Source organism: Meleagris gallopavo, chromosome 30, assembly GCF_905368555.1.
Source record: "Meleagris gallopavo chromosome 30, MGAL_WU_HG_1.1, whole genome shotgun sequence".
NCBI classification, from domain to species: Eukaryota; Metazoa; Chordata; class Aves; order Galliformes; family Phasianidae; genus Meleagris; species Meleagris gallopavo.
The window spans coordinates 7,493-32,277 of record NC_139433.1 but is presented as its reverse complement, the minus strand read 5'-3'; the positions used below and the strand labels follow the sequence as shown (position 1 = coordinate 32,277).

The following is a 24,785-nucleotide window of genomic DNA, read 5'->3' as shown; positions in this document are numbered from 1 at the left end:
TTGATCTTGGAGGTCTTTTCCAACTTTGGTGATTCTGCGATTTCAGACACTTTGACATCTCCACCCCAGTCTCACCATCATTGTGACATCACTACTATCACTCTGCTTTATTTTGGAAAAAAAAAAAAAATAAAAATAAAGGAAGCTCTGAGTGCTCAGCATCCTGGGATTTCTGCCTTCTGTTAGTGATGAGCCCTATGAGGCTGAGGGCTCCGGAGGAACCGCCAGCCCCAGCAGCCCCCGGGCAGTGCTGAAGAGGTTCAGGGGGGCAGCGCCATCGGTGATGAGAGCAGATTGCAGCCCGAGGCCCTGCAGCAGCTTCACCTGAAAAGCACAGTGCAAGCGTTGCCCCATCGCAGCACAGAGACCTGGTGGCCCCACCAGCCTTGGGGGCTCTAATCCGGAGATTCATACCCCATGAAGAACCCACAACACTGACCCCCTCCAGCCCATGGAGACCTTGTCCCATTGGAGACCTCATAACCCCAAGGAGATCCAATGCTATGGAGATCCCCCTATCTTGAAGACACCAATCTATTGATAACCCAATCCATTGAAACAACAGTCTGTGGACACCTCCACCCCATGGAGACCCTGTCCCATTAAAAGCCTGTACCCTATGAAGATCCCATAACTCCACAGAGACCTTGTAACCCATGGAGGCTCAACTCAATGGACACCCCAATCCTTTGCTACCCTCTACCCCACAGAGGCCCCGAAAATCTCATGGAGTCCTCATAAGCTCATGGAGACCCAGTACAATGAAGATCCTGCCCCACTGACACCATGTACCCAATGGAAATGCTGTAACTGAATGGAGTTCCCACCCTATGGAACCCCAAGCCACGGGCAACCTATAGCCCATCAAGACAGTCATGCTTTTAAACCCCATGGCCGCCCAAAGCTGACACTTAACCCCACCTCCAGGCCCACATACCTGCAGCTCAGGCCCAGCACGGGCGATGTCCCGGATGGTCTCAGGCCCCAGGGCTGCTGCCACCTCCCGCACCTTTGAGGCCTCCACAGCCGCCAGCGCCTGTGCCCGTGCCGCCTCCGCCTCCGCCCGTGCCCGCTGCGCCCGCACCTCCTGCGCCTGCATCCGCTCCAGCCGTGCCAGCTCTGCCTCCTGGGCACAGGGAGGAGGTACAGCCCCACCCCACCTTACGAGACACCCCCGTAGCCCTGCTCGTAACTCACTGTCTCTATGGCGACAGCCTCTGCCTTCAGCTTGGCCTGCAAGATGGCGGCCTCGGCCTCGATGCGTGCAGCCTCCGCCCTGGCCTGGGCCTCTGCCCGCGCTGCGCCCGCGCTCTCCACCGCAGCGCTGCAAGGAGTGTTGTTACAAGCCAAGCCCAGCGGGGCCACATCCCCTCCTCCCACCCAGTAGCCTACAAGCAAGGAGACTGTCCTACTCTTGTAGGCCGACGGGTCCCAGCACTCCCAGTGCCCCCACACCCACTCCAGCTGGAGCACATGGGGACACTGGGACAGGTGGAGCCTCGGGCAAATGGAGGTCCCCGGCAGCCCTCCAAAGTTGGCAGATGAGCACAATGCATGCTGGGAAGGGGGAGAACCAAGATGGCTGACCTGAGGGCCTCCAGCTCCAGCAGCTCCCTGCGTGCCCGCTCTGCCTCCGCCTGGTCCAACAGCCGCTGGCGCTCCAGACGGCCCCGGGCCTCCTGTGCCAGGCGCTCAGCTTCATGTCTGTGGGATGAAGGGACAGTGTGGGCATGTGGGACACTGGGAGGTGGGACAATGGGGATGCAGAGGGGACAGTGGGAGGACAGCTGGAGACACACTGAGGTCACTGGAGCATAGGACACTGGGGATGTAGTGGGAACTCTGAGGTTCTGAGGATACTGAAGACATTTGGGGATGGGACATTTGGGACACATTAGAGACACTGAGAACACACTGGGGACACTGGGAACGCTTTGGGGATACTGGGACAGAAGGATGCAGGTGATGCTGATGATATGAGAGACATTAGGATGGAGGCGATGTGGAATGAAGTTTGGGGGCACGGAGGATATGGAGGACATTTGGAAACATGGAAGATAAAGAGGACATTTGGAGACATAGGATTGAGGACATTTGGTGGCATGGGACACATAGAAGATGCTTGGGGATGTGGGACAGAGGACATCTGTGGAAGAGAGGAACAGAGAGGATATTTGGGGACACTTGAGAATATAGAGAACACTTGAGCAAATGGGAGATGTAGAGGAAATTTGGGGATGTATGAGATATAGAGGACATTTGGGGACACGGAGGACATAGAGGACACTTGGGGATATAGAGGTCATACGGGGACAAGAAGTGGATAAGGAGAGGTGGGAATATGGCAACACATGGCATACAGAGAGGCAAAAGAAGACATATGGCAACAAGAACACTAGGGGGGCAACCCAAGGTGACACAGGGAACTTGGGACCTGGCGGCAGCCTCCTGGGAGTTGGTGGCGATCTCGATGGCCAGCTGGACACTGCGCTGCAGCGCATCACGTGTGCGTTGGTCCACAGGTTCCACACTCTGGATGTCGACGCTCGTCACCACCAGCCCATTGGGGACAAAGCGCAGGTGCTCCCGCAGCCGTCCAGCCTCATCAAAGCCAAAGACAGCTGAGCAGATGAGGCGATTGGAATTCTGGGGACAGCAGGGACAGCAGCGTCACTGGGGATGAGGACAAGGACAGGGGACCAGGGGGGCATCAGGGCCATTTAGGGGTGTGAGGGACATAGAGGGTATTTGGTGACAGGAGAGATCTGGGAAAACGGGATATAGAAGATACTTGGGGATATGGGGGATATAGAGGATACCTGGAGATATAAGGGCATCTAGGGACATTTGGGGACAATGTCATAGTGTAGGCTGTTGGGGCAGTGAGCACAATGGGGACATGGGGTGACACTGAGGAACATGCAAGGATTAATCAAAGCCAAGCAGGGATGTTGGGAATTCTGTTGATGTCCCCAGAGGCTCTTGGAGACAGTGGAGACCCAGGGGGACATGGGGAACCTCATTCTGGTGACATCTGAGCAAGCCAAGATCGTATAAACAAAATGTGGGGACGTAGGTGGAAGTGACACAGGAGGATGCAGAGCAATAACTTAGGATGACATGGCTGAGGGAAGCATGGGTGATAAGTGGGGGAACCAAGGGGTGGCAAGGGGTGGACCTTGTGGAAGTCATCAAAGGTGACAGCAGCGACAGCTCCACGCACACGGGAGGCCAGGGCCTTGCAGGCATCCCCCACAAAGTCAGGAACACTGAAGAGACGTCCCAGAGCCTTTGGATCCTCAGGCACCTCAAAGTGCCTGTGGAGAAATGTCCTCATGTCACCACCGCATACCACAATCCTGGTCCCAACCCTGATTCTCAAAGCTACCTCTGTCCCCAGGCCACCAACCCATGGCCTCTGCCTGTTCTACAGTGAAATTCCACCCAAGACCACCCATACTGCACCTAAGAACAAATCAAACTTAAGACCACTTAAGCTCCACCTCATACCCAAGACCATCCCAAGCCCCACCCCAAGACCAACCCAAACCTCAAACAAGACCATTCCAAATCCAAGACCACCCCAAATCCCACACAAGATCAATCACAAACTCCACGCAATACTAACCCATAGCTCACCTGAGACCACCCAAACGCCACCCAAAACCAACCCAAATCCCACCAAGACCACCTCAAGACCCAAGACCAAACCAAACCCCACCCAAGACCACCTCACCCTTACCCAAAGACTACCCCATGTACAAGACCACTCCATATTCAAGACCATCCAATCCTAAGGCCACCCCAAGTACCACCTAAGACCCCTCAGCCCCCAGCCCCACCAGTTGTAGGCCAGCTGCAGCTGCAGCCGTGCATGGTCAGCTGTCTCAATGGTGACAATGTCAGCACAGAAGTCAGGGCCGAGGCGCAGACAGAGGCTGCGGCGCGCGTGGGGCCGTTTGGGGCGGCCTCCAGATAGGGACAGCACCGTCAACTGCTCACCAGGGCCCAGCACCACCAGCTCAGGGCCCAGTACCACTCTGCAATGGGGTGGAGAAAGAGCATCATAAGGCAAAATGACGCCCAGGGCGTCAAACTGAGGACCCTGCAAACCCCAGAATCCTACAAACCCTAGGATCCTATGAAACTTATAATCTTACAAGGCCTAGAAAGCACAGAGTCCCACAATACCTATAATAACCTGAGTAAGCACCCATAAGCATCACTGTGCTCCTTACTATCACCCCAAAACCATACAGTCACATTGGAGATTCTGCAGCACAGGAAGGTCATTGAGGGGTAGTAGAGGGCTGGACACTCCTTGGCAGCCCCAGAGTTCAACAACTCTACAGCACTCTACAGTGATATAGCTCTAGAACCCCAGAACTGTAGAGTCCTATAAACACAGAACCCTAGGATGCTAGAATACAAGAATCTTATAAACACCCTAGAACTCTATAAACATGGAATGCAGAATCCTGGAAACCTAGAAATTTAGAATCTTAAAAAAGTAGAATGCTAGAATCCCTGAATTGTTGAAACTGAGAGTCCTAAAAACCTACAGTCCTTGAATCCTGAGTCCTGCAGTCCTAGAAACCCAGAACCTAGAAAATGCAGAACCCTAGAATCCCAGAAACCTAAAAACCTAGAACCCTACAAACCCAGAATATCCTGAGTTTGAATGGATCCAATAGGTTGGCTTTTAGGAAAAACAAAGCCAGGGATCCCAGCAAAATTCCCCAAACTCTAGTGCCTGCCCCACATCCCATTGTCCCCAGGCCTCTCAACTGAAGGCACTTACCGTGCTCGCCGCTCCCGGTAGTCATAGACCTGCACAGCAGCATTATGGGGCACCTGATATGTGACAGCACGGGTCCGGTCCCGTTCCTGGACCCCAAAATTGGGGCCTGAGGATGACTGGATGCCCAAATCTTGACCAGCTCTGTCCCCACGAGCCTCAGCCAACAGGGCCTCAACCCCAGGGGGCAGATCCTTCTCCCACAGCTCCTCAGCCTCTGTCAGCATGTAGGTCTGCCCCGTCACCACCCGCACCTGCATGGAAACCAGTATGGGGCTAGGGGTCACTGGGAATACTAGGAGCACTGGGAGGGGTGTCCGAAAGGATCCATGGGGTATGTGGAACACTTGGATGGGGCTTAGGGGCACTGGAAGAGGATTTCAGGCCTACTGGGAGCACTGGGAGAGCATATGGAGGCACAGAAAGGGCTACTGAGAGCACTGGAAGCAGCTATATGGGATACTGGGAACTCTAGGATGAGCTGTGGGAAGTGTCTGGGGCAACTGGGATGGGATCTGGGGAGTGCTGAGAACACTTGGAAGGGGCTTGGGGAAACTGAGAGGGAATTAAGTGTGCTGGGGAACACTAGGAGAGACTGGAAAAGGTGTGTGGGGGCACTAGGGAGGGGGACTATGGGGGCACTGGGAAGGGATTGTTGAGGGACTGAGAGAGGAAAGGGGTTACTGGGAGCCCTTGGAGGGGTATCCAAAGGGATGTGGTGGGCCCTTGGAGATCTTAGATGGGCTCTGTAGGTACTGGAAGTAGCTACATGGGATACTGGAAGCACTGAGATGAGCTGTGGAAGGCTTCTAAAGACACCGGAAAGCAGTGTGAAGGACACTGGGGTGGGTTTAGGGGCACTGAGCACCCATGGGGTCTGTAGGAAGAGGACTCTCACCTTGCCGGTGCGGATGTCCCGCACATAGATGCCCTCGTTCTCAGCCAGGGCCAGCGCACGGCGTCGCTCCAGCACAGTCACCTCAGCTGGTGGCACATACTCGAGAGGACCCCGGGCCAACCAGCGGTCCCCTGCCCGCCGTATCACTTCCGTCCCATCCTGAGGATGCAGCGGTGGCATCAGCACCAAGCCTGGGGACATGGGGACTCCAACCCAATCCCTGGCTGGGGATGTGGGACTTCCAGAATCTCCCAGGTGTCCCCAGTCCCCAGGTATCATCATGTATCCCAGCTGCCCCCTATGCACCTCACCTGTTCCCATGTACTCCAGGTGTCCCCCATGAACTTCACCTGTCACCACCTGCCCCCAGTGCATCTTACCAATTCCAGTGTTCCCATGAGTCTCCTTTGCTCCCCCTCCCCAGTTCCCCCCCCTTGTTCTCTCTCTCCCCCATTCACCCCACCACCCCCAGTCTCCACTAAGTGATGCTATGAGCTTCAGTGTCACCTCATCAGTGTCCTTGATTGTCTGCAGAGCCTGAAGAAGCAGCCCCTCATCCTCAGAGAGCACATAGACGTCCTCGATGCCAGCCTGGAGCCGCTCACCCGGCTGCAGGAAGAAGGATTTCTCCCCCTGGGGACACAGGAACATCACCTCAGGGATTTTATGTGCTCTTGGGGGTAAGTTAGGATCCCTGGTGGCCACCTCTGAGATATCTTGGGGATACCTATGAGTACATCAGAGCTGCCTGCGGGTCCCTGAGGTCCATCTACATGGTCCCCTGGGGTACCCAACTTGTCCTCAGGGACCTGCAGGTGACATCTCTGTGGTCCCATGAGGTGTGTACCTTGATCACACGCTTCTGTCCCAACTGGGGCTGCCCGTTGGGTCCCACAGGGTCGAGCACCACGCAGTACTGTCGGGGACCCAAAGTTGTCACCAGCACCTCAGCCACCACCTCCTCGAAGACATCAGGGACGTAGGCCTCACTCTGCTCCTGTGTCACCAGCCACTCCTCGCCTGTGCGGCGCACATGTCCCTGCGCATCCTCAAAGGTCCGGGTAGCTCGCAGGTGGAGGGCTTTCTGTGGGACAAATAGAGGCAAAGTGCATGACGGGACCCCAATTCTGTCCCAGAGGGTCTTTATCACCTGCATGTGCAAGGAGACAGGGTGATGGGACACCTAAACTTGTCCCAGATATGGGTTCAGGGCAAAAAAAATCAGTCCTGGAGTGTCCCTGTCACCCATGGGTGTAGGGGAGACCACAGAGGATCCCATGCCCCTTTACCTTGTCAGTGAGTACATAGGCATCCACGACATCGACCACCTCCTCATAGACCCCTGGCAGGTAGGCACCCACCCGCTTCACCAGCCACTCCTCACCTGGCAACAGTATTACGGGCTGATCAAGGAGTTAAGGGAGCTGGCGCAGATTGGGGGAAACAGGGAGGATTGGGGAGATTTAGGTTGGGAAGGGATCTGAAGGGTACTGGGGTCCTATGGGACAAACCTAAGGGTGTCTGGAGTCCTAGGGGCTGGACGATCTCAAATGTCATTAGGGAGGGATGAGACAACTCCAAAGGTGGGAAGGGAAGAAACTAAGGGTCGTTAGGGTGGGATGGGATGATCTCAACAGTGTCTGGGGTCATTAGGGTGGGATGGGACTATCCCAAGGGTGATTTGGATGAGAAGGGACAATCCCACCAGTCATCAGAGTGAGATGGGATGATCCCAAGGGTGGGAAGGGATGATACCAAGGGCCACTGGGGGGAAAAAGACAATCCCAAGGGTACTACCTGTGACACGCCGTGTGCCCTGACGGTCGAGGCACTCCTTGCGTGCCCTCAGGCGGATGGCCTGGTTGTGCCTGATGACGGTGGCCTGCAACGTCTCAACCACCTCTACCTCCTTGTGGGGGATGTAGGTGCCTGTGGAGCCGGGGCACCATCAGCACCCCAAGATGTCCCCAAGGTGTCCTTAAAGTGTGTCCCCTGCTCACCAGGACCCTCGAAGAGCCACTCATCGCCTGCCACAAACTTGTTCCCATCCTCATCCTCAAAGTCAAGCAAGGCTCGAAGGCGCAGGGCAGTATCAGCCAGCACCACCTGCAGCGGGGTGACACCCTGTGGACACAAGGGTCAGGGCTGAGGGTGACATCTTGGGGACACAGAGGTCAGGATTGAGGGTGACACCCCGGGGATGTCTGAAAGACACTGGGGGACAGAAATGATGGTGACATGGCAGGGGGCATAGGGGAAAAGGTTTCACTGTGGATGAGCTTGGGACATGGGGGTCATGATAAATCTATCAGAGGGATGCAAGGGTCCTGGCAGGGCAGTGGCAGGTACTCAGGCACAAAGCAGGGACAAGGGAAACACACGGCTACAGGAAGCTGTGTGGAGTCTACAGGAACAATTATAGTCAATGAGAGCTATAGAGGGTTTACAGGATGCATAGGAAACTGAAGAGAGGGGTCAGAGGAGCTATAGGGGAGTACAGGAGCTGTAAAGACTATGAAAGGACACAGAGAAGAGTTGCAGAAGGGGGACCTGGGAGACTATAGAATTTATAGGAAGAGGGAAGGAAGAGGACTTATAGGGGGACTATAAGAACCATAGAAGCTATAAGGTGTTGTGGAGCTTCTAAAGAGCTTCAGGAGAATGTGGGCTGGAAAGATTACCAGAAACTATAGGGTCTCTGGAAGGGCTGCTGGTGAGCTACATATGCTCCAGAAATCATGAAAACCTAGAAGAGCTATACAAGCTAAGGAGGATCACATCAAACTGCAAACTACAGACACTATAAGAAGAACTAAGCTAGGGTATACTGTCACACATTGAAAAAGCTATAGGAGGCTGTGGATAATCCCCACAGGGGGCTACAGGGAGTTATAGGCACCCTGAAACCCATAGGCAGAGGTGCAGGAAGTCTTTGCAGGGTGGCAGGGAAAGGATAGCTGAGGTTATAGGGGCTACAGGAGCACTGTAGGGTGGCTATGCATACCTGCTGGATCTCCTCACCGGGGTACAAGGGAAAGGGCTCCTGGGTGAGGCGGACATCAAGGTCAGCATGCCGCAGCTGGGCCTGCCCCGCACCATCGAACAGCACAGCCCCCGTTGGGCTCCGGGCCACAGGATTGAGCACCACGCAGTAGTGCCGGGGAGGGACCATCACCATGCGCTTGGGGGAAAAGACCACCCTGCAGGTGCCCCCGCACATCTGCCATCAGCTCTGTAGGACTGTCGGAGCTCCACAGGACCCCTCACATACTCCACAGCCCTTTTTAGCCCCACACACCTCCCATAGAACTCTAGGGCCTTATGGAACACAACCAGATAGAAGAGGCCCCCATGATCATACAGAATTCCTGTAACTGTACAGAGCCCCCCACAGACCTAGATATGGGTCTTGGACTCTCCAGCGCACTGCTTGAACCCCAGGCAGGTACCTCTCATGGTCCTGCCGGATGTAGGAGTGGGGTCCAACCTCCACGCGAGTGACGTTGCTGTTGAGGTCCAGCACGTGGATGTAGTGATAGGGGGGTATGCGGATCACAGGGTCCTCCATGGGGAAGAAGATTTCTTCACAGTGGAGCAGGAGACCTTGCTGGAACGTGCTGTGGAGCAGAACAGCTCGCTGAGGCTCACTATAGGTGGTAGACCTTGAAACGGTAGAAAAATTGTCATGAGGCACCTTGAAATGGGCGAGGGGAAACCTCCAAAGGGGTGGCAGGCCCTGCTGTGGGGCAGAAGAGCTTTGTGCCGGGCAAATGAGAGAAAAGATCTCACCTGGGATAGAGGACCACACCGCGGGGCACAACACCCGGTTGTGGGGCAGGAGAACGCGGAAATGACTATTTTTAACTTTTTCTTTTCTACTTCCCTTTGGCCTGGCCCAGCCCTGCAGGCAGACGGGGCCCGGCCCATCGGCGCCGCCCCAAGGCCGGGTTTCCACACCCGAAATACCGCAGCCCGGGCAGGGTTCGCTCTCAGGAAGGATTTATGCCGCGCTGTAGGGCTGCGGGTAACAGATTAGGATGAGGATGAGAATTATGGGGTGGGCTGAGCCCGAACGGCATTTGCAGCCCCCGGGTAGGCCCTGCGCTGTCGCTAGGCAGCCGGCACCGCCATGACGTCCACCTCCCCGGAAAGGGGGCAGGAAGAAAGGGGGTAGGAAGAAAGGGGGCGTGGGCGTTCCCGCTGCTTCCGCCTTCCGCCCCAGCGCGTGTTCCCATTGGCTTGGTCCGCTGCCATTGGCTGGACGCGTGCTGCCATTCGCTGTAAGGGCGGCGGGAGGCGGGGCCGAGAGAGGGAGGCTGAGGGAGGGTCAGAGGCTGCTGAGGAGTGCGGGGGATGCTGAGTGCCACCTCTGAGGTACTGTCGCTCCCTGGTATCACCAGTGCCACTCCCTGGGGGTCTGTGTTACCCCAGGTCTCACTCAGTGTCACCCACTACCACCCCCTGAGAGGCTTTCACTCCAGGTCTCACCTCCCGTCACTCCTTCAGGGGCTGTGTCATCCCTGCTGCCACCCCCTGAGTGGGTTTTGTCATCCCTACTGTCACACAGTGCCACCTCCACACCTCAGTGCTGCGTTCAATCCAAGTGAATGTCACAGAATCTTGGAGTAACGGAGTTACTGTAGGGATAACAGGAGACACGTGGATGCGAGGACGAAGAGACTTGGATCCCTTTGTCCTTCCCATTGCTCCTCTGTTGCTCCTTCCTTCCTAATTCCTTTCCCTGTTTCTTTGGTCCTTTCTTTGTTCCTTTCCAATTTCTTTACTATTCTTTGCTTGCTCTCCTTGCCCATCCCTTTCTCTGTCCTTTTTCCCGTCCCTTTCTCATTTCCTTTCCCACCCCATGCCCATTCCTTCCTTGTTCCTTGCGCACTTCTTTACTATTCCTTGCTTCTTCCTTTTCCATTCCTTTTTTTTTTTTTCCCCACACTTCACCCCTCTTTTCCATTTTTTTGCACTTCCCTTACCCATCTCTTTCCCTTCTTTTGCCCCCAGCAGTGTCTCTGGGGTCCAACCTGGAGGAGCACGTTGTCATTGACATGTTGGGGTGATCCTGAACTGGTGCTTCAAGCAGAGACTGCTCAGCATGAGGAGGATCTGCATGTTCATGTGGACAAGGCTGGACCTCATGATTGACATGCAGGGCTTCTCTTCCCAGAGCATCCACATCCAGAGGTGGATCACAGGAAAATGCACAGGAAAATGCAAAAGGAGGGAGTAAGAAGGTAAAATTTTTCATAAAGGGCTCACTTTATCCAAAATATAAAATTTTCCATGAAAGACTTGCTTTATCCATTGTTAAAATGTGTTTCACACGAAAGTGCCAAAGAGCTCCTAGTGCTAATGAGTCCTCAATACTAATGAGTTCCGAGGGCTAACAGGTTGTCAGTACTATTCAATCCCAATTGCTATGTAGTTCCTCTTTTTAATGAATCCTTAGTGCTAATGAGCTGCTAGAGCAAACAAGTTTTTCTCCTGCACCAGGGCTCTCCTAAGAGACTGACAGATGCTGCTTTTCTCTGCCACCTTCTGTAAAATGTGTGGAAGTTCACCTTGCAGATCATCTCCAGGTCCATCATTATCAAGCTGCGGCAGGAGAAGCTTGCCCTGACCAACACCAGGCTACTGCTTTGCCTGCAGGAACTGGGAGCAGAAGTATGCAGCCCTCTGCAACCTCTCTGGCAGCATTTCCAGGCCTTAATGTTCTGCCAGGTACAGTTCATTTGCAAGCAGTGAGCTGCCAGTGATCCATCTGACATGATCAAGCCCAGTGTGATGTCAACTCTGCTTCAATGATCTCCAAAAACGAGGGAACAGGTGCAAGGGATGGATGGGAAACACACAGAATTAAAAGCTGAGAGTGGTAACAGCATCTAATAGTTGGAACCAAGCCAATTGCTTGGCTTTCATGGTGGGCATTACATGGAAACCATGCTCTGTTCCCTCAGCCTTTGTGTTCTGTGTCTAACAAAAGCATTTTGTGACCCAATTTCTTTCTCTTTTTTTTGCCTTATTTTGAGGCTCTGCCTATTCCAAAGCACCATAGGCTCAATGGAAAAGAGCAGGGGTGTTGGGAATATGAAGGACTGGCAGTGAGGGAGTAAGGATTTGGGTAAAGTGATGGACAGGCATTAAGTTAGAGGAACAATGGTAGGGACTTGGAGAAGTTAAAGGAACATGGATTGAGACCAGCAGTTGCAGAGCTGCTGGAGAAGCTCAGCTGCCTTCTTTCTCCCATGCAGACCTGCTGGAGTGCAGACTGACTCTCAGTGAAGATGATCTAGATGGGCACTGAGTGGTCCTTCATTCATTCTCTAACTTCTGTCTTCCTTTTTTCCAAACCATCTGTTAGGAAAAGTTCTGCTGAGAATGAACTTCTATGCATGTAGAGAAAGGAATAAAAAAAAAATCTCAGGGAATCCGTACCTAGTGACGCAAAGAGAAGCGCGGAAGAGTCAAAGTCATGGCCTGAGAAAATTATCTGGTCAGCAATATAAAAAATGGAGAGAGCATACAGCAAGACTAGAAATGTAGATTTGTCAGTAATCAAGCAAGATGCTTAAGATTTTGATGGTATATTTGTGGTGACAGGGAAGAGTGTGTTAAGTGGTGCACGTTAGATAAGCTAGGCATCACTTGGAAACCTGTGTGCCTGGACCACTTAGTGTCATGCCCAGGCTGCTGCCAGGATAGAGGTCCTGTCCACAGGAAGAAAGGAGGAAGACATATGGAAGGAAGGGGAGCCACGTTTTAACCTTGAGTTGATGGCTAGATGGGAAGGATCTTGGAGCACTAACTTGGTCTAGGGGAGAGAGACCAGAAGTGTAACTGGATGTGAGTTCTCCTCTTTTGCTGTTGTCTTGTCTGCCCACCTCAGCTTGGGCAGAGCCATGGAAGCCCTCAGTCTTGTTCTCCCAAGGGATTCTGTTCGATGCTGGAACCATGAAAGTAGGTTTATGCTCCCACCCCAGGGAGCTGGGTACATTTCCCAGTTCTGAGGCACGCAGGTGGGAGAGGGCAGGCCACTGCCTCTGCCCCTTTCTGTCTCCGCTTAATGGCAGCATTCCTGTCAAGACCCTGCTCAAGAAGTACATTGTAGTTGTAAGGAATTACAGATTTTATTTTAAGCAGTCAGTCTTGGAGGTCACAGTGTGGAGCCTTGAAAGACATGTCTCAGATAGTAGTGTTGCAGAAACACGGGTTTATCCAGACAGGCCATATCCTTGCCTCCAGCCATGACACTTGGGAAATCCTCACTTGGGAAATCTTGCTGGCTTCCAAGCCAGCAAGAGCTGACTTACGTGCACTTGCTAATTCAGAGGGAAAAATGGTTTTGTGTTCAAAGTGGGTTTCAGTTATTTCTCAGGCTTTTGCTTTGATGCTCATCTGATGCTTTCAAGTTAATTTGGTTATTTATTATCAAGGCTGTCTTACTGCAAGCAAAGGCCTCATGGAGAAAAAAATATATCTAGTTCTACAAATTTTTATTAGAAAAAATGAATATTACAACTTTGCAAGGATTTTAGCAGTATGTAAATTTTCCATGATAAACTAGCTTTAGCTACAGAAATTACAGAGACCAAAACTTATTTCTGCTGGTTCATTTATAATTTGCAACAGCGTTGTCAACGATAGTGTATGGGGCTGCTGAATCACGGCCTGAACCTTTGATTGATCACCTGAGGCGAGCAATGAGTCAGCCATGGGAGCACAGGTGAATGCCATTCACCTGTGCTGCAGGAAGGGGTGGAGCCTGGCTCCACCTCTCCTAGACCCATTTAAGAGCTGACTGCCAGTGGGGAAAGATCTCTCTCTGGAGATCCGCTCCATCAGGAGTTTACCTCGCGAGCCCAGGACAGGGTGAGTGATTTTCTCCTATTTCTCCAATATAGATTCTATTAGCCAAGCTCCTGGATATATATCTACACCATCTGTATATCCATTGATTAAACAATTGGCAAGCCAGGCAATTGTTTGCCGTAAATCCACTTTACATCATGTCTCTCTTGTGGAGTTTCTATAAATGGGTCAAGGGGGAGAACACCATTCCCCTTGATAAAATGATCCCTGGGCAGATCCCAGGGTTTCTGGGATCTCCTTATTATCAACTGGCAACTATAATTGAGAAATGGGCTCCCCTGCATACTTTGGGGAATATTTCCCCAGTACGTTTAACAGAATACTTTCAGGGACTGGACAAAGATGTTTTAACTACGAAAGAAAGGCAGTTAGCTGCATCCACAGTGGCATGGCCACTGCTGAATGCTTTAAATCAAGCAGAGACAAGATCAGATAGTTTAGAAAATGAAAATCAGCTACTGAAAGCTCGGATTGACAAATTGGAGCAAGAACTTAATGTATTGACTGGAAAAAGACCAGTTTTACATTCTCTAGGCCATGTCCGTAGTATTTCAATAGATGATAGTCATGCCTCTGAAGTAGCGGACCTGGTTCAAGAGGAAAACAGGAGTTCCAAATCAGACCTAGAGGCTCCAGTTATGGCGGATCCCCTGGAACTCCGTCCTATTATAACTCAAAAAACTAAAAAAGTACAAGATAGACCGGCAGGGGTGCCCCCTGACCAATGGCCCCCTGCCGAAACGCATTTGCATGTGACAGCCAGACCATACACTCCTACTAATGGACCTGGTGCAGCGATTTTGGCAGAGGCCGAGAGAGAGTATACCTGCATGGCTGCTCAGGTTATGGGATTCAGGAGCAGAAAGTGTTATGGTTAATGGGCCGGAAATGGCAAAGCTGGCCACCATAACATTACATCCTGCTGTCAGGCAGAGACTATACGCTGCCATCCAGTATAGCAATGAGAACCACTCAATAATAGGTTGGTTAATGGCAGCATGCCGAATGGTCAGGCCAAATAAAACAGATATTCCATTAAACATAGGACTATGGTCCTCCATGGAGGACCTTCAAAACTACACTCGCGACTTAGGCATGAGAGAAGCAATATATGAAGACTCGTATGATAGCCCGGATATGATCAAGTTCTCGGCGGGCATGCGAGATTTAATTTTACAAGAGGCCCCTTCCCACCTATATGGGACCTTGGTTTCAATATTAAACCCTCTGGTGACCTCGGAAGCCGTAGTTCAGCAGGCTGCTCAGATAGTTGCTGATCTGGGGGAGACAGAACGCCTACGGACCAGGCGCAACATTCGGATGTTAGAAGAAGCTGAGGTCCTGCCGGTGACTAAAACCAAGACGCCGGCTATTCGAGCTCCTCGATCGGGACCCATAAGGGTTTCCCAAAAACAAGTGTTTAATGACCTAATTCGAGCTGGGGTCCAATTTGCTAAGATTGACCGCCAGCCCAACCATGTCCTTCTCCAGCTTTGGAGACAGCTAAAGGACAATCAGAAATTTCAAAACTACCCTAAGAAACCAAGGGTAAGAATTATAGAGAGGATACCAACAACAGCATGGAACCTAGAAGACTTCATTGTACCTAATGGGAAAAAAGAGCCGGCTCAAGTGTCTCGGGCCACGATGCCTGAGCCATCGGAAGCAAAAGAATTGGCCCTAGCACAGTTCATGGCGTGACGGGGGATGTTAGTCCCCCTAGGGCCTCCAGACGGGACCGGAGGCCCTATGTAGAATTAACGATTTATTGGTCCCGAAAAAATATTCAGAGAGTTATGGCATTAGTGGACACTGGAGCAGAAACATCAATCGTTTAACAAAATCGAAACAAATTTCATGGAAACAGAGTGATGATTGGTGGTTTTGGGGGACAAACTATTCCTGTCACCCAAACATGGTTAAAACTGGGGGTTGGGCGTCTCCCACCCCGGGAGTATAAGGTATCTATTGCCCCAGTCCAGGAATACATCTTGGGCATAGATATTCTATGCGGTCTGGCTCTCCAGACAACCGTGGGAGAGTTCAGACTCCGACAGAGATGTATCAGTATCCGGGCGGTGCAGGTAATATTAAGAACCCATGCGAAACATGGGCCAATTTGCCTGCCAAAACCGCACCGGATTACTCATGTGAGACAGTACAGACTCCTGGGTGGGCAGGACGAAATATCAGAAACAGTGCAGGAATTAGATAAAGTGGGCATTATAAGACCTGCCCTTACAACAGCCCCTATAATTCCCCCATATGGCCAGTGCGAAAGTCGGATGGCACGTGCAGAATGACAGTAGATTATAGGGAATTAAATAAGGTCACGCTGCCTATTCATGCAGCCGTACCCAATATTGCTTCCCTAATGGACACATTGAGTAGGGAGATAAAAACCTATCATTGTGTCCTAGATTTAGCAAATGCGTTCTTCAGTATCCCAGTTGCTGAGGAATCGCAAGATCAGTTTGCGTTTACGTGGGGAGGCAGGCAGTGGACCTTTCAGGTCCTGCCCCAGGGGTACGTGCATTCATTCACCAACATGTTGTCATAATCTAGTGGCGCGTGACCTGGCCGACTGGAAAAAACCGGATCATGTTAACTTGTATCACTATATTGATGATCTCCTGCTGACATCTAACTCACTGGAGGCAGTGGGACAGGCGGTGGATTCATTAACCGCCTATTTACAACACAGGGGATGGGCTATAAATCCCCCAAAGGTGCAAGGTCCGGGCCTGTCTGTAAAATTCCTGGGGGTGGTTTGGTCAGGAAAGACCAAAGTACTGCCCAGTGCTGTCATCGATAAGGTTCAGGCGTTCCCAGTCCCTGCAACATCGAAGCAGCTGCAAGAGTTTCTAGGTGTATTGGGTTATTGGCGTTCTTTTATACCTCACCTAGCGCAGCTGCTAAGACCACCGTCTAGACTCACAAAAAAGGGGCAGCTTTGGGATTGGGGGAAAACAGAACAGGATGCTTTTCAACAGGCGAAACTGGCAGTTAAACAAGCCCAGGCATTGGGTCTATTTGATCCTACCCTCCCAGCCGAGTTAGATGTTCACATCACTCAAGATGGCTTTGGCTGGGGCCTGTGGCAACAACGCCAGAGTTCTGTTTGGACCCCCATTGGTTCCTGGTCTCAGGTTTGGCACGGAGCAGAAGAGAGATACAGTATGATTGAAAAACAGTTATTGGCTGCCTATTCAGCACTGCAGGCAGTAGAGCCAATAACTCAAACGGCTGAAGTTATAGTCAAGACCACTCTGCCGATTCAGGGGTGGGTAAAAGATCTGACCCACCTTCCGAAGACGGGGTGGCCCAAGCACAAACAGTGGCACGATGGGTCGCCTATCTCAGCCCAAGGAGCAGTCTGTCTTCATCCCCTTTGAAAGAAGAACTCCAGAAGATCCTAGGCCCTCTAACATATCACAGTGATGCACCGAAAGGAATACTGGTCGCTCCACCGCAGAAGAGTCCTGTTCAGGAGGGAAAATACCCTATCCCTGAAGATGCTTGGTACACAGATGGATCCAGCAAGGGCAATCCGAGCAAGTGGAGAGCAATAGCATACCATCCTTCTACTGAGACAGTCTGGTTTGATGAGGGGGATGGTCAGAGCAGCCAATGGGCAGAACTGCGAGCCGTGTGGATGGTTATAACTAAGGAACCCGGTGATGGTATCCTGAACATCTGTACGGATAGTTGGGCTGTGTACCGAGGGCTCCCTTTGTGGATTGCACAGTGGGCCACCCAAGAATGGACTATCCATGCCTGGCCAATCTGGGGCAAGGACATGTGGTCAGACATATGGAATACAGTCAAACACAGGACTGTACGTGTCTACCATGTTTCTGGTCATCAGCCCCTACAGTCACCGGGAAATGATGAAGCAGAGATGCTGGCCTGAGTTTGATGGATTGAGAATTCACCATCCGAGAACATCGCCCGTTGGTTACATCAGAAGCTACGGCATGTGGGACAAAAGGCAATGTGGGCAGCTGCTAAAGCATGGGGTCTGCCCATACAGCTACCTGACATCGTCCAGGCATGCCGGGATTGCGACGCTTGCTCAAAGATGAGACCGAGACCGCTGCCCGAAACAACAGCCCATCTTGCTAGAGGACACAATCCTCTCCAGCGATGGCAGGTCGACTACACTGGGCCCCTTCCTCGGTCTGAGGGGGCGAGATATGCCCTGACCTGTGTTGACACTGCAAGTGGGCTACTGCAGGCTTATCCAGTACCGAAAGCAAACCAGGCATGTACCATCAAGGCACTCACCAAACTGATGTCTGCCTACGGGACACCTCAAGTCATTGAGAGCGACCAAGGAACTCATTTTACTGGTGCACTGATACAACGCTGGGCAGAAGAAAATAACATCGAATGGCGATTCCACCTGCCATATAATCCAACGGGGGCAGGCCTCAACGAACGTTATATAACGTAATCATGGTATTCTTAAGGCTGCCCTGAAGACAGACTCCCAGTCCCTGCGGGGGTGACAAAGAGACTGTAGGAAACCTTGCGAGACCTGAATGAAAGACCCTGAGATGGTAGCCCCAGTGCCCTGAGAATGTTGCAGACAACGTTGGTTGCCCCGCTTAGGATCCAAATGACGGGCACTGATCATCAGGTAAGACCCCAGATTGGTACTGAAAATCATCTTCTGCTCTCTGCCCCTGAGAATTTAGATCCTGGCACCCACAGAATAAAATGGCCATGGAAGGTGCAGGTAGGACCCAAGTGTTGTGGCCTACTTGCACCTTGGGGGAGATTGTTGGAGGTGGGAGGCTCAGTAGTCCCTCCAGTAATAGATACATGGCCTACTGATGTTGTGGTCAACACTCCAATTTTCATTGCTAAAGGGACTCCCATCGTGTCCCTATGGCAGATCAGGACACCCCCTTTGGTGCCTGATATTATTATGCAGCCGCAAACATCCAGCCAGAAAGTGTGGTACAGGCGGCCAGGACGTGCCCCTGTACAAGCGGAAGTGTTGACCCAGGATAGAAACACGGCCTGTATGTTGCCCTGGAGGGCAGACCTTCCCCTCTTGGTACCTCTGAAACATCTGTATTTCTCCCCGTGAGTCTTTGAGCCTTCAGGATCACCGGAAGGAATGAAATGTCATCAAAACGTTCCAGTGTTACTGTCAGATCATGTGTAACCCCCGGTGATGGTCTGCATGGGACTGATGGAACGTAGGACGGATCTGCACCTCACGACTGTATGCCTCCGGTAACATCATCGAGCGCTGGCCCATAGAAGGAAGTCAACTTTCACCGATTGTCACTCATCTTGAAATTTACCAACGTGTCGCGATGAAATTGTATAAGCGTCGCGGTGTATTGGATCTCTGTATTAGGGAAAGCTCACCCTTTTAGTCAACCTAATCATTGGTTTACGCCATGAAGGGGTGGAGTGTATGGGGCTGCTGAATCATGGCCTGAACCTTTGATTGATCACCTGAGGTGAGCAATGAGTCAGCCGTGGGAGCACAGGTGAAGGCAATTCAGCTGTGCTGCAGGAAGGGGTGGAGCCTGGCTCCACCTCTCCTAGACCCATTTAAGAGCTGACTGCCAGTGGGGAAGGATCTCTCTCTGGAGATCCGCTCCATCAGGAGTTCATCTCGCGAGCCCAGGACAGGGTGAGTGACTTTCTCTTATTTCTCCAATACAAATTCTATTAGCCAAGCTCCTGGATATATACCTACACCATCTGTATATCCATTGATTAAACAATGGCCCTTCTTGTATTTCAGCACCTGCATTGCTAGTTCCAGCTTACAATAATATCCAGGCATTATTGTGGAGCACCCTCGGTGCTGTCAGCTCCTGTAGCCAGTTTTAAACATCCCTAAGCTGGTTATTTCAGAACTGAAAATATAGCACTCATTTTTCTGTCAAGGCTACTGTTTGCTCTTGCCAAGTCTGGAGTTGTAAATCCCAGTTATTTCTGAAGCAGTGCAGTAGCTGTGAGAGAGAGGAGGAGGAAAAATGTGAAAGAAAGAATATTGCAGACACCAAAGTCAGTGAAGAAGTAGAGGAAGAAGGTGTCAGAGCAGAGCTGCTCCTGCAAGCTCTAAAGAAGACCACGGTTGCCCCTGGCAGCCCCTGAAGAACCACATCCAAGCAGATTCCTGCACTGTGACCTGTGAAGGACTCTCTGTGGGAACTGTCCAGTTACAGCCTGAACCACTGATTGAGCACCTGCAGAAGGGACCAGGTCAGCCATGGGAGCACAGGCGAAGGCAATTCAGCTGTGCAACTGGAAGGGCTGGGCCTGGCTGCACACCACTTAGGCCCCATTTCAGGGCTGACTGCCACAGGAGAAGGATCTCTTACTGGAGATCCCTCCTTGGTGGGAAATTCCCCTGCAAACCTGGCATCGTCTAGTACAGGTCAAAAATACTCTTCCATTCCTTTATAGCACCTTTTTATCGTATAGCCAATCCTTTCACCACTACAATTCTTCATTCCCCTCCCTGGCTGTGGGGATGGAGATTTGCTGGGAGCGGTGCGATTCTTCCGAGCTCTGAGCTGCTGCTGCGGCTGCCCCTGCGCGGCGCTGCACGGGACGCTGTGCATCCCCCCTTTGAGCCGCTTGGCAGCTGGGATGCAGCTGCTGTCTGTCGGTCGCCTGGAATTCTAGATGGAAAGTAAAGGCATCGGCAACATGAGGTTATCAAGCCAGAACCGGGCAACACAGACACAGCGGGGAGAAACGCTCAGAGCCAGAGGACACGGCTGAGCCACCCAGATCTTCCTCTTGGGCTCACCACCCAGCTCATAGGGTTCAGTGATCTTCTCGCTGGCCGTAGGAGAGGAACTGGACTGATGGAAGGAAACGTATCAGGACTGAGCAGCACAAAAACACCTGGATCACATCCCAGATGGCTTCGAACAGCAGTCAGAGTTCAAGGCTCTGCTGTTCTATTGAGATCAGCTTTCTGCTAGACCCACACTTGTCTCAGATCAGGTCTGTGTCAGTTTACAGGACAACCACGACTCGACAGAGGTACCAGGGAACCAGCTGCTACTCGCAGAACATGCATTTCTAAAAAGGAAAAGCTTCCACGAATGCTAGAGAAACCAAGCAAACCTCAGAGACGTTGCAGAACCACCTCTCTGAGACACCTCCTGTGGCCTCCTTTGCTCAGTACGTCAGGAAATGCCTCGGCCAGCTGCAACATCCATCAACTGCCATCATCCACAACAGCCAGACTTCTGAGGTCACCCGGCCCAAACATTCTTTTTGCTCGCACTTGATTCCCGCAAGAGAGATTTGATCACGGCACGTGCATCAGTCTTCAAACACCCCATGCTAGCAGCAAGGAGCAAGGAGTGGCACTAGTACTTCTTTCCAGGCGGGAATCCCAACAGCAGGTGTTGTGCTAAAGGTGTGAGGTGAAGGGAACATCCCTATCCAGATATCAGTGTTAGTACGGAAGGTTCAGTTATGGCATGCTGACTAGAAGAAAAAATAGGACTGTTACCTTGTACTTTTTTCTTTTTGCCTCTCTCATCATGAAGATCTGAGGATGACCAAAGCCTGTTGCCGTGAGCTTTGCTGAACCCATCAGTATTGTGGCTTAGAGGTATTACACCAGCACACGGCACAGGAGAACTCTGTAACCAAAGTGCCAAGGGAAGAAGAAGGGGAACTGTTTAAATTCATTCCCTCCTGTAAACCGATAGTCATTGGCTTCTTGTCACACCCTACTCCCATAAAGCAGGATAACAAGGATTTAACGATGTTTACAAACGTGGTAGAGATTGCTGTATACAACCAAGCACACACGGCTGAGCGCGCTCTCCTGTCTCTATCCCAATTCTAGAAACACCCACATACAGATGTGCACGTGTCCCTATTGCTTCTCCTCGTTCCCCTGGGGCTCCGCTGACCACGATGAGGCCATGTTGGTCTTGGTTGGAGAGCAGAGCTGGTGCTCTGGTGAGCGTGCTGCACACGGAGACTGAGCTGTGAGCCTTCCTTGGAGCAGATCACCTGTGAGAGCCGTCAGAAGCAGCGCTGCGGCGTGTGTGTGAGCTGGGCACAGCTCAGGCTGAGCGGTGACCAGGTGAGCTGGGTTTGGTGCTGGCTGGTTGCCGGGAGGTGTCTCAGCAGAAAAGCTGGGCTGGGGAGGAGTTCCCAGCTCCAGCAGTGCCCCCCAGCACGGCTGTTTCCAGAGGAAATGGGTTCTTGCTGTGATTCCATCCCATGTTTCGGTGAGGGCTGTTGAGGAGATGGAGAAGAGCACTTGCTGACACAAGCCATGCAGCCAGACACGAGCTGGAGCTAGCGTTGGGCAGCTCTTGCAGCCAGCTGATTTCCAGACATCGCCCTCCTCAAAAAAAGACTAAATTGCATGGCCGAAGAAAGCTGGGAAAATGCTTCTTCCTCATGATTTTTCACTTGTTGATAATTTCTGCAGGGTTCCTGTCCAAAAGGAGATTTGGGGGATCGAGGCAGTCTTAGGAAGAGTGAAGCCAGCTCTTTCCAAGAGCAGAGAAGTTCCCATGGAGAGAGCCCTCGGAACTTCAGCTTCCTCTGAGACAGCGGTCATGTCTCAGCAAGGGGACGACCGCAGGTCCAAGTCCTGCTCTGTGAGAGGAAAGGTATGGCTGGGTTTCTTTTGCTTGGTTCTTCCTCCTTTTTCTCATTTTTAAGGGAAGGGACGGAGCAGAGGGAGCCCTGCTGGTCCTTTGTGACCTCAGTAACCAGTTGGATTCTGCGCTCACTGCTGACAGCCCGGGCTAATGGCATCGTGGACATGGCTTAGGCTGTATTTTCCCTTAGTGGTAATTAATCTCTCAGCGCTCTGATAATCTATCTCTGGCACGACCTGGAAGCTCTGTGCAAACCTTGGCTGCCCGTCCCCACCGACGTTTCTTCCTTTCTCTCCTCAGAAGCAGCGCCGCGCGGTTCCCCGCGATTGGGAGCAGCATCCAGCTGACTGCCAGAGATCCAACGGCGCCCTGCAGCGCACAGAGGGACGCGATGGGGACGCACCGTCCTTCCTGCCACGCAAAAGTGAGTTTCTTCAGTCCTCTGTCATGAAGGATGGAGGAATGCGCTTTCAGTATTACTTCTGAGCGGGTGCAGTGCTGCAGGGGATGTCAAGTAACCATCGTGGAAGCGTTGGAGATGCCAACAGTGGCAGTGGATGGCAGTGGTGAGACAGATGTCTGTGTATCAACAATGGTGCTTAAATTGAGTGAATTCCTTTTAGGGCCCAAAAATACCTTCCTCAACTTGTGCACCTTTTCTTTGGTGGTGCACCTTTGCTCTGCAGAACGCAGAGCTGTCAGGCAGACCAGGGTTCCTCTGTTGCCATCTGAGCAGGAATGAGAGCAGTAATGCTTTGTGTAAGCGCGTTGCAGTTTAAACATCAGTTTCTGTTTTGGTTTGTCTTTTGGTTTTTGGAGGTGGACATGGGCTAATGGGACAGTGCTGCTCCTGGTGTCTGTGAAATCAACACACGATCTGTTGTTGCAGGGACGGAGCCTGCGCATCCGTGGAATGGTGCTGGACATGGGGGGAAACGGAAAGCCTCCGCAGGTAAGGAGCTCTTGTGAGCTGTGGTGTGGGTACTGCCTCTAAACAGGGCTGCATGCAGGGCTGTGTGTGATGGAGGAGTGAGGAAAGGACACTGCAGATCTGTGCTGACTGCAGAAGTGGCACAAGGCTGTAGCAGCAGAAAGGCCAATTGGAGAAAGTAGGAAGCCCAGAAGTTTGTGGCTGACTGTGCTGAAGTCTCCCTCCAAGGAGATGCTCTTCACGTCTTTCTTGTTTTCTTTCTGTCAGAAGCTGATGCCAGCGGCCTTCCTCTGAAGCGCAGCCATGCGCAAAGGCAGAGGAGGAGCGCTGAGTGTGACATGGCACCCAAGAGAGGTACAGACACACAACAGGCATCGGGCTTTGGTGCACTGTCTTTCTAGTTAGGCTTTCTGCCTGTCCCTTCCTGGGACTGTTGTCGTTGTGTGTTGGTTGTGGTCATAATCACAGTTAGCATTCCTGCGCTGATTAGAAATGTGAACTCACGGTTCACCCGAGATCCTAAGATCCATGACCGTGAACGCTCCAGATGAGATGTCCTGGCATTGTGGCCCATTTTGCAGACTGAAAGTAGCGTTGGGCTCTTGTTAAATTTTGTTGCTTCTCCTTTCTTAACAGAGATTGGTGCTGAGCCAAATGGCAATATCTATGTGAAAGTGGTGCAGCAGGTGCGTTCTGAGAGAGCTTGTCAACAAGCAGCAGCTGAAGCTCCTCTCCAGGCCGGAGGGCTTCCTAGAAGAGCAGGTCCCAGCACAGGGGAAGACCTTCCCCCGCCGTGTGCCCCCGCTCCGTCTCCGAGGCCCAGGCTGGATGTAAATGCAAGGGCTTGGAAGAAGGGAGACCAACAGCAGTGCAGCTGCTGCCTGCCAAGAAGAGAGCGAGGGGTCAGAGCGGAGACGGCGTGCCGGCTCCAGCAGCACAGCCTGGGCCTGCCGCAGCGCGGAGCTCCAAGCGAAGAGGTAAGCAGGTGCTGTGGCACCGCTGTGCTCAGCTGCTGCCCTTTTCAAGCACACAGTTTGCTTAGGGTTTGCTTTGCTTTTTCCTTTGCTGTAGAGGGGAAATGGGTTGAAGGTTACCAAGCCCAAAGGCAGGGAGGTGCCAGAATGTGCAAGCCCGTCTCTTTCCCTTAGCTCCACGGTGGCCTTCTGCACGTCCCACTGGAAATGTCATTCACTGAGAGGCTTCCTAGTCCCATTTCCTTTGTCTTTTTTCTGCCATCTGCTTTTATGGTACCCACGTTTCTGCAGTTGTGCTGGTGACAAAACAAATTCATCTTTTTTCTTGCCTTACAGCAAGAAGACAGCAACAAATAGAGAGGAGCGTGGAACTGAAGAAGGCTTCTCTGAGAGCTGCCGCTGCACGTGCAGAGGTGAGTCCTTGTGAGCACAGACACGGCTCTTGTTGTTCTCAGTGCCTCTGTCTGTCCGAGATGGAAGAGATTTCTCGAGGGAAGTGGTGTCCTGTTTCTACACGCGCCTTGTTTCTTTCCAGTGCTCCGCAATCAACAGCCTTGTGGAGATGATGCAGGAGCTGCAGCTGAGGGACTGAGAGGAGGAGCGTCAGAAGGCAGCGCTGCAGTGCGCGGCGTCGCAGGGCTGCGCTGCGAGTGCCGCCCAACTCGGCGCCCCACCTTTGGCTGCAGTC

At 52.2% G+C, this 24,785-nt stretch overlaps 3 protein-coding genes across 9 annotated transcripts; 2 read left to right on the top strand and 1 right to left on the bottom strand.

Annotated features, from left to right (window-relative positions):
- Nucleotides 1–92: 92 nt before the first annotated feature.
- MVP (major vault protein) lies at nucleotides 93–9,863 on the bottom strand. 2 transcript variants are annotated; one of them, XM_010727858.4, is made up of 17 exons: nucleotides 9,486–9,863; nucleotides 9,146–9,358; nucleotides 8,701–8,896; nucleotides 7,697–7,820; nucleotides 7,494–7,625; nucleotides 6,986–7,080; nucleotides 6,544–6,780; nucleotides 6,204–6,329; nucleotides 5,697–5,855; nucleotides 4,802–5,052; nucleotides 3,843–4,040; nucleotides 3,179–3,317; nucleotides 2,435–2,646; nucleotides 1,588–1,704; nucleotides 1,198–1,324; nucleotides 938–1,126; nucleotides 93–324 (listed from the first exon to the last, which is right to left on the bottom strand). In XM_010727858.4, the coding sequence occupies exons 2-17, from the start codon at nucleotides 9,262–9,264 to the stop codon at nucleotides 196–198; spliced, it is 2,550 nt and encodes an 849-aa protein (XP_010726160.2). In that variant the 5' UTR covers nucleotides 9,265–9,358; nucleotides 9,486–9,863; the 3' UTR covers nucleotides 93–195. The 2 variants fall into 2 exon arrangements, with proteins under 2 accessions (XP_010726160.2, XP_085068127.1); XM_085212001.1 differs by lacking the exon at nucleotides 9,486–9,863 and having other exon boundaries at nucleotides 8,701–8,877; nucleotides 9,146–9,288.
- Nucleotides 9,864–9,977: 114 nt separating this feature from the next.
- On the top strand, nucleotides 9,978–24,782 carry LOC104916834 (uncharacterized). 6 transcript variants are annotated; one of them, XM_085212007.1, is made up of 10 exons: nucleotides 9,978–10,070; nucleotides 10,710–10,939; nucleotides 21,421–21,663; nucleotides 22,018–22,201; nucleotides 22,493–22,616; nucleotides 23,082–23,144; nucleotides 23,391–23,477; nucleotides 23,760–24,100; nucleotides 24,434–24,510; nucleotides 24,633–24,782. In XM_085212007.1, the coding sequence occupies exons 4-9, from the start codon at nucleotides 22,103–22,105 to the stop codon at nucleotides 24,452–24,454; spliced, it is 735 nt and encodes a 244-aa protein (XP_085068133.1). In that variant the 5' UTR covers nucleotides 9,978–10,070; nucleotides 10,710–10,939; nucleotides 21,421–21,663; nucleotides 22,018–22,102; the 3' UTR covers nucleotides 24,455–24,510; nucleotides 24,633–24,782. The 6 variants fall into 6 exon arrangements, with proteins under 6 accessions (XP_085068133.1, XP_085068134.1, XP_085068132.1 ...); XM_085212008.1 differs by having other exon boundaries at nucleotides 10,004–10,070; nucleotides 10,713–10,939; XM_085212006.1 differs by lacking the exons at nucleotides 9,978–10,070; nucleotides 10,710–10,939 and adding an exon at nucleotides 15,273–18,216.
- Nucleotides 13,702–14,597, top strand: LOC146542467 (uncharacterized). Its single transcript, XM_085212005.1, has one exon. It carries the CDS (start codon nucleotides 13,712–13,714, stop codon nucleotides 14,450–14,452), a length of 741 nt encoding a protein of 246 aa, XP_085068131.1. The 5' UTR covers nucleotides 13,702–13,711; the 3' UTR covers nucleotides 14,453–14,597.
- Nucleotides 24,783–24,785: the final 3 nt, after the last annotated feature.

Coding starts and splice junctions, on each gene's coding strand:
- LOC104916834 (XM_085212007.1), top strand. CDS start 22,103: ATGGAGAGAGCCCTCGGAACTTCAGCTTCCTCTGAGACAGCGGTCATG. Junction 22,617..23,081: donor GTCCTTCCTGCCACGCAAAA/GTGAGTTTCTTC, acceptor CTGTTGTTGCAG/GGACGGAGCCTGCGCATCCG. Junction 23,145..23,390: donor GAAACGGAAAGCCTCCGCAG/GTAAGGAGCTCT, acceptor TCTTTCTGTCAG/AAGCTGATGCCAGCGGCCTT.
- MVP (XM_010727858.4), bottom strand. CDS start 9,264: ATGGAGGACCCTGTGATCCGCATACCCCCCTATCACTACATCCACGTG. Junction 7,626..7,696: donor GTGGCTCTTCGAGGGTCCTG/GTGAGCAGGGGA, acceptor CCGGCTCCACAG/GCACCTACATCCCCCACAAG. Junction 2,647..3,178: donor CCTTTGATGACTTCCACAAG/GTCCACCCCTTG, acceptor TGCTGTCCCCAG/AATTCCAATCGCCTCATCTG.
- LOC146542467 (XM_085212005.1), top strand. CDS start 13,712: ATGTCTCTCTTGTGGAGTTTCTATAAATGGGTCAAGGGGGAGAACACC.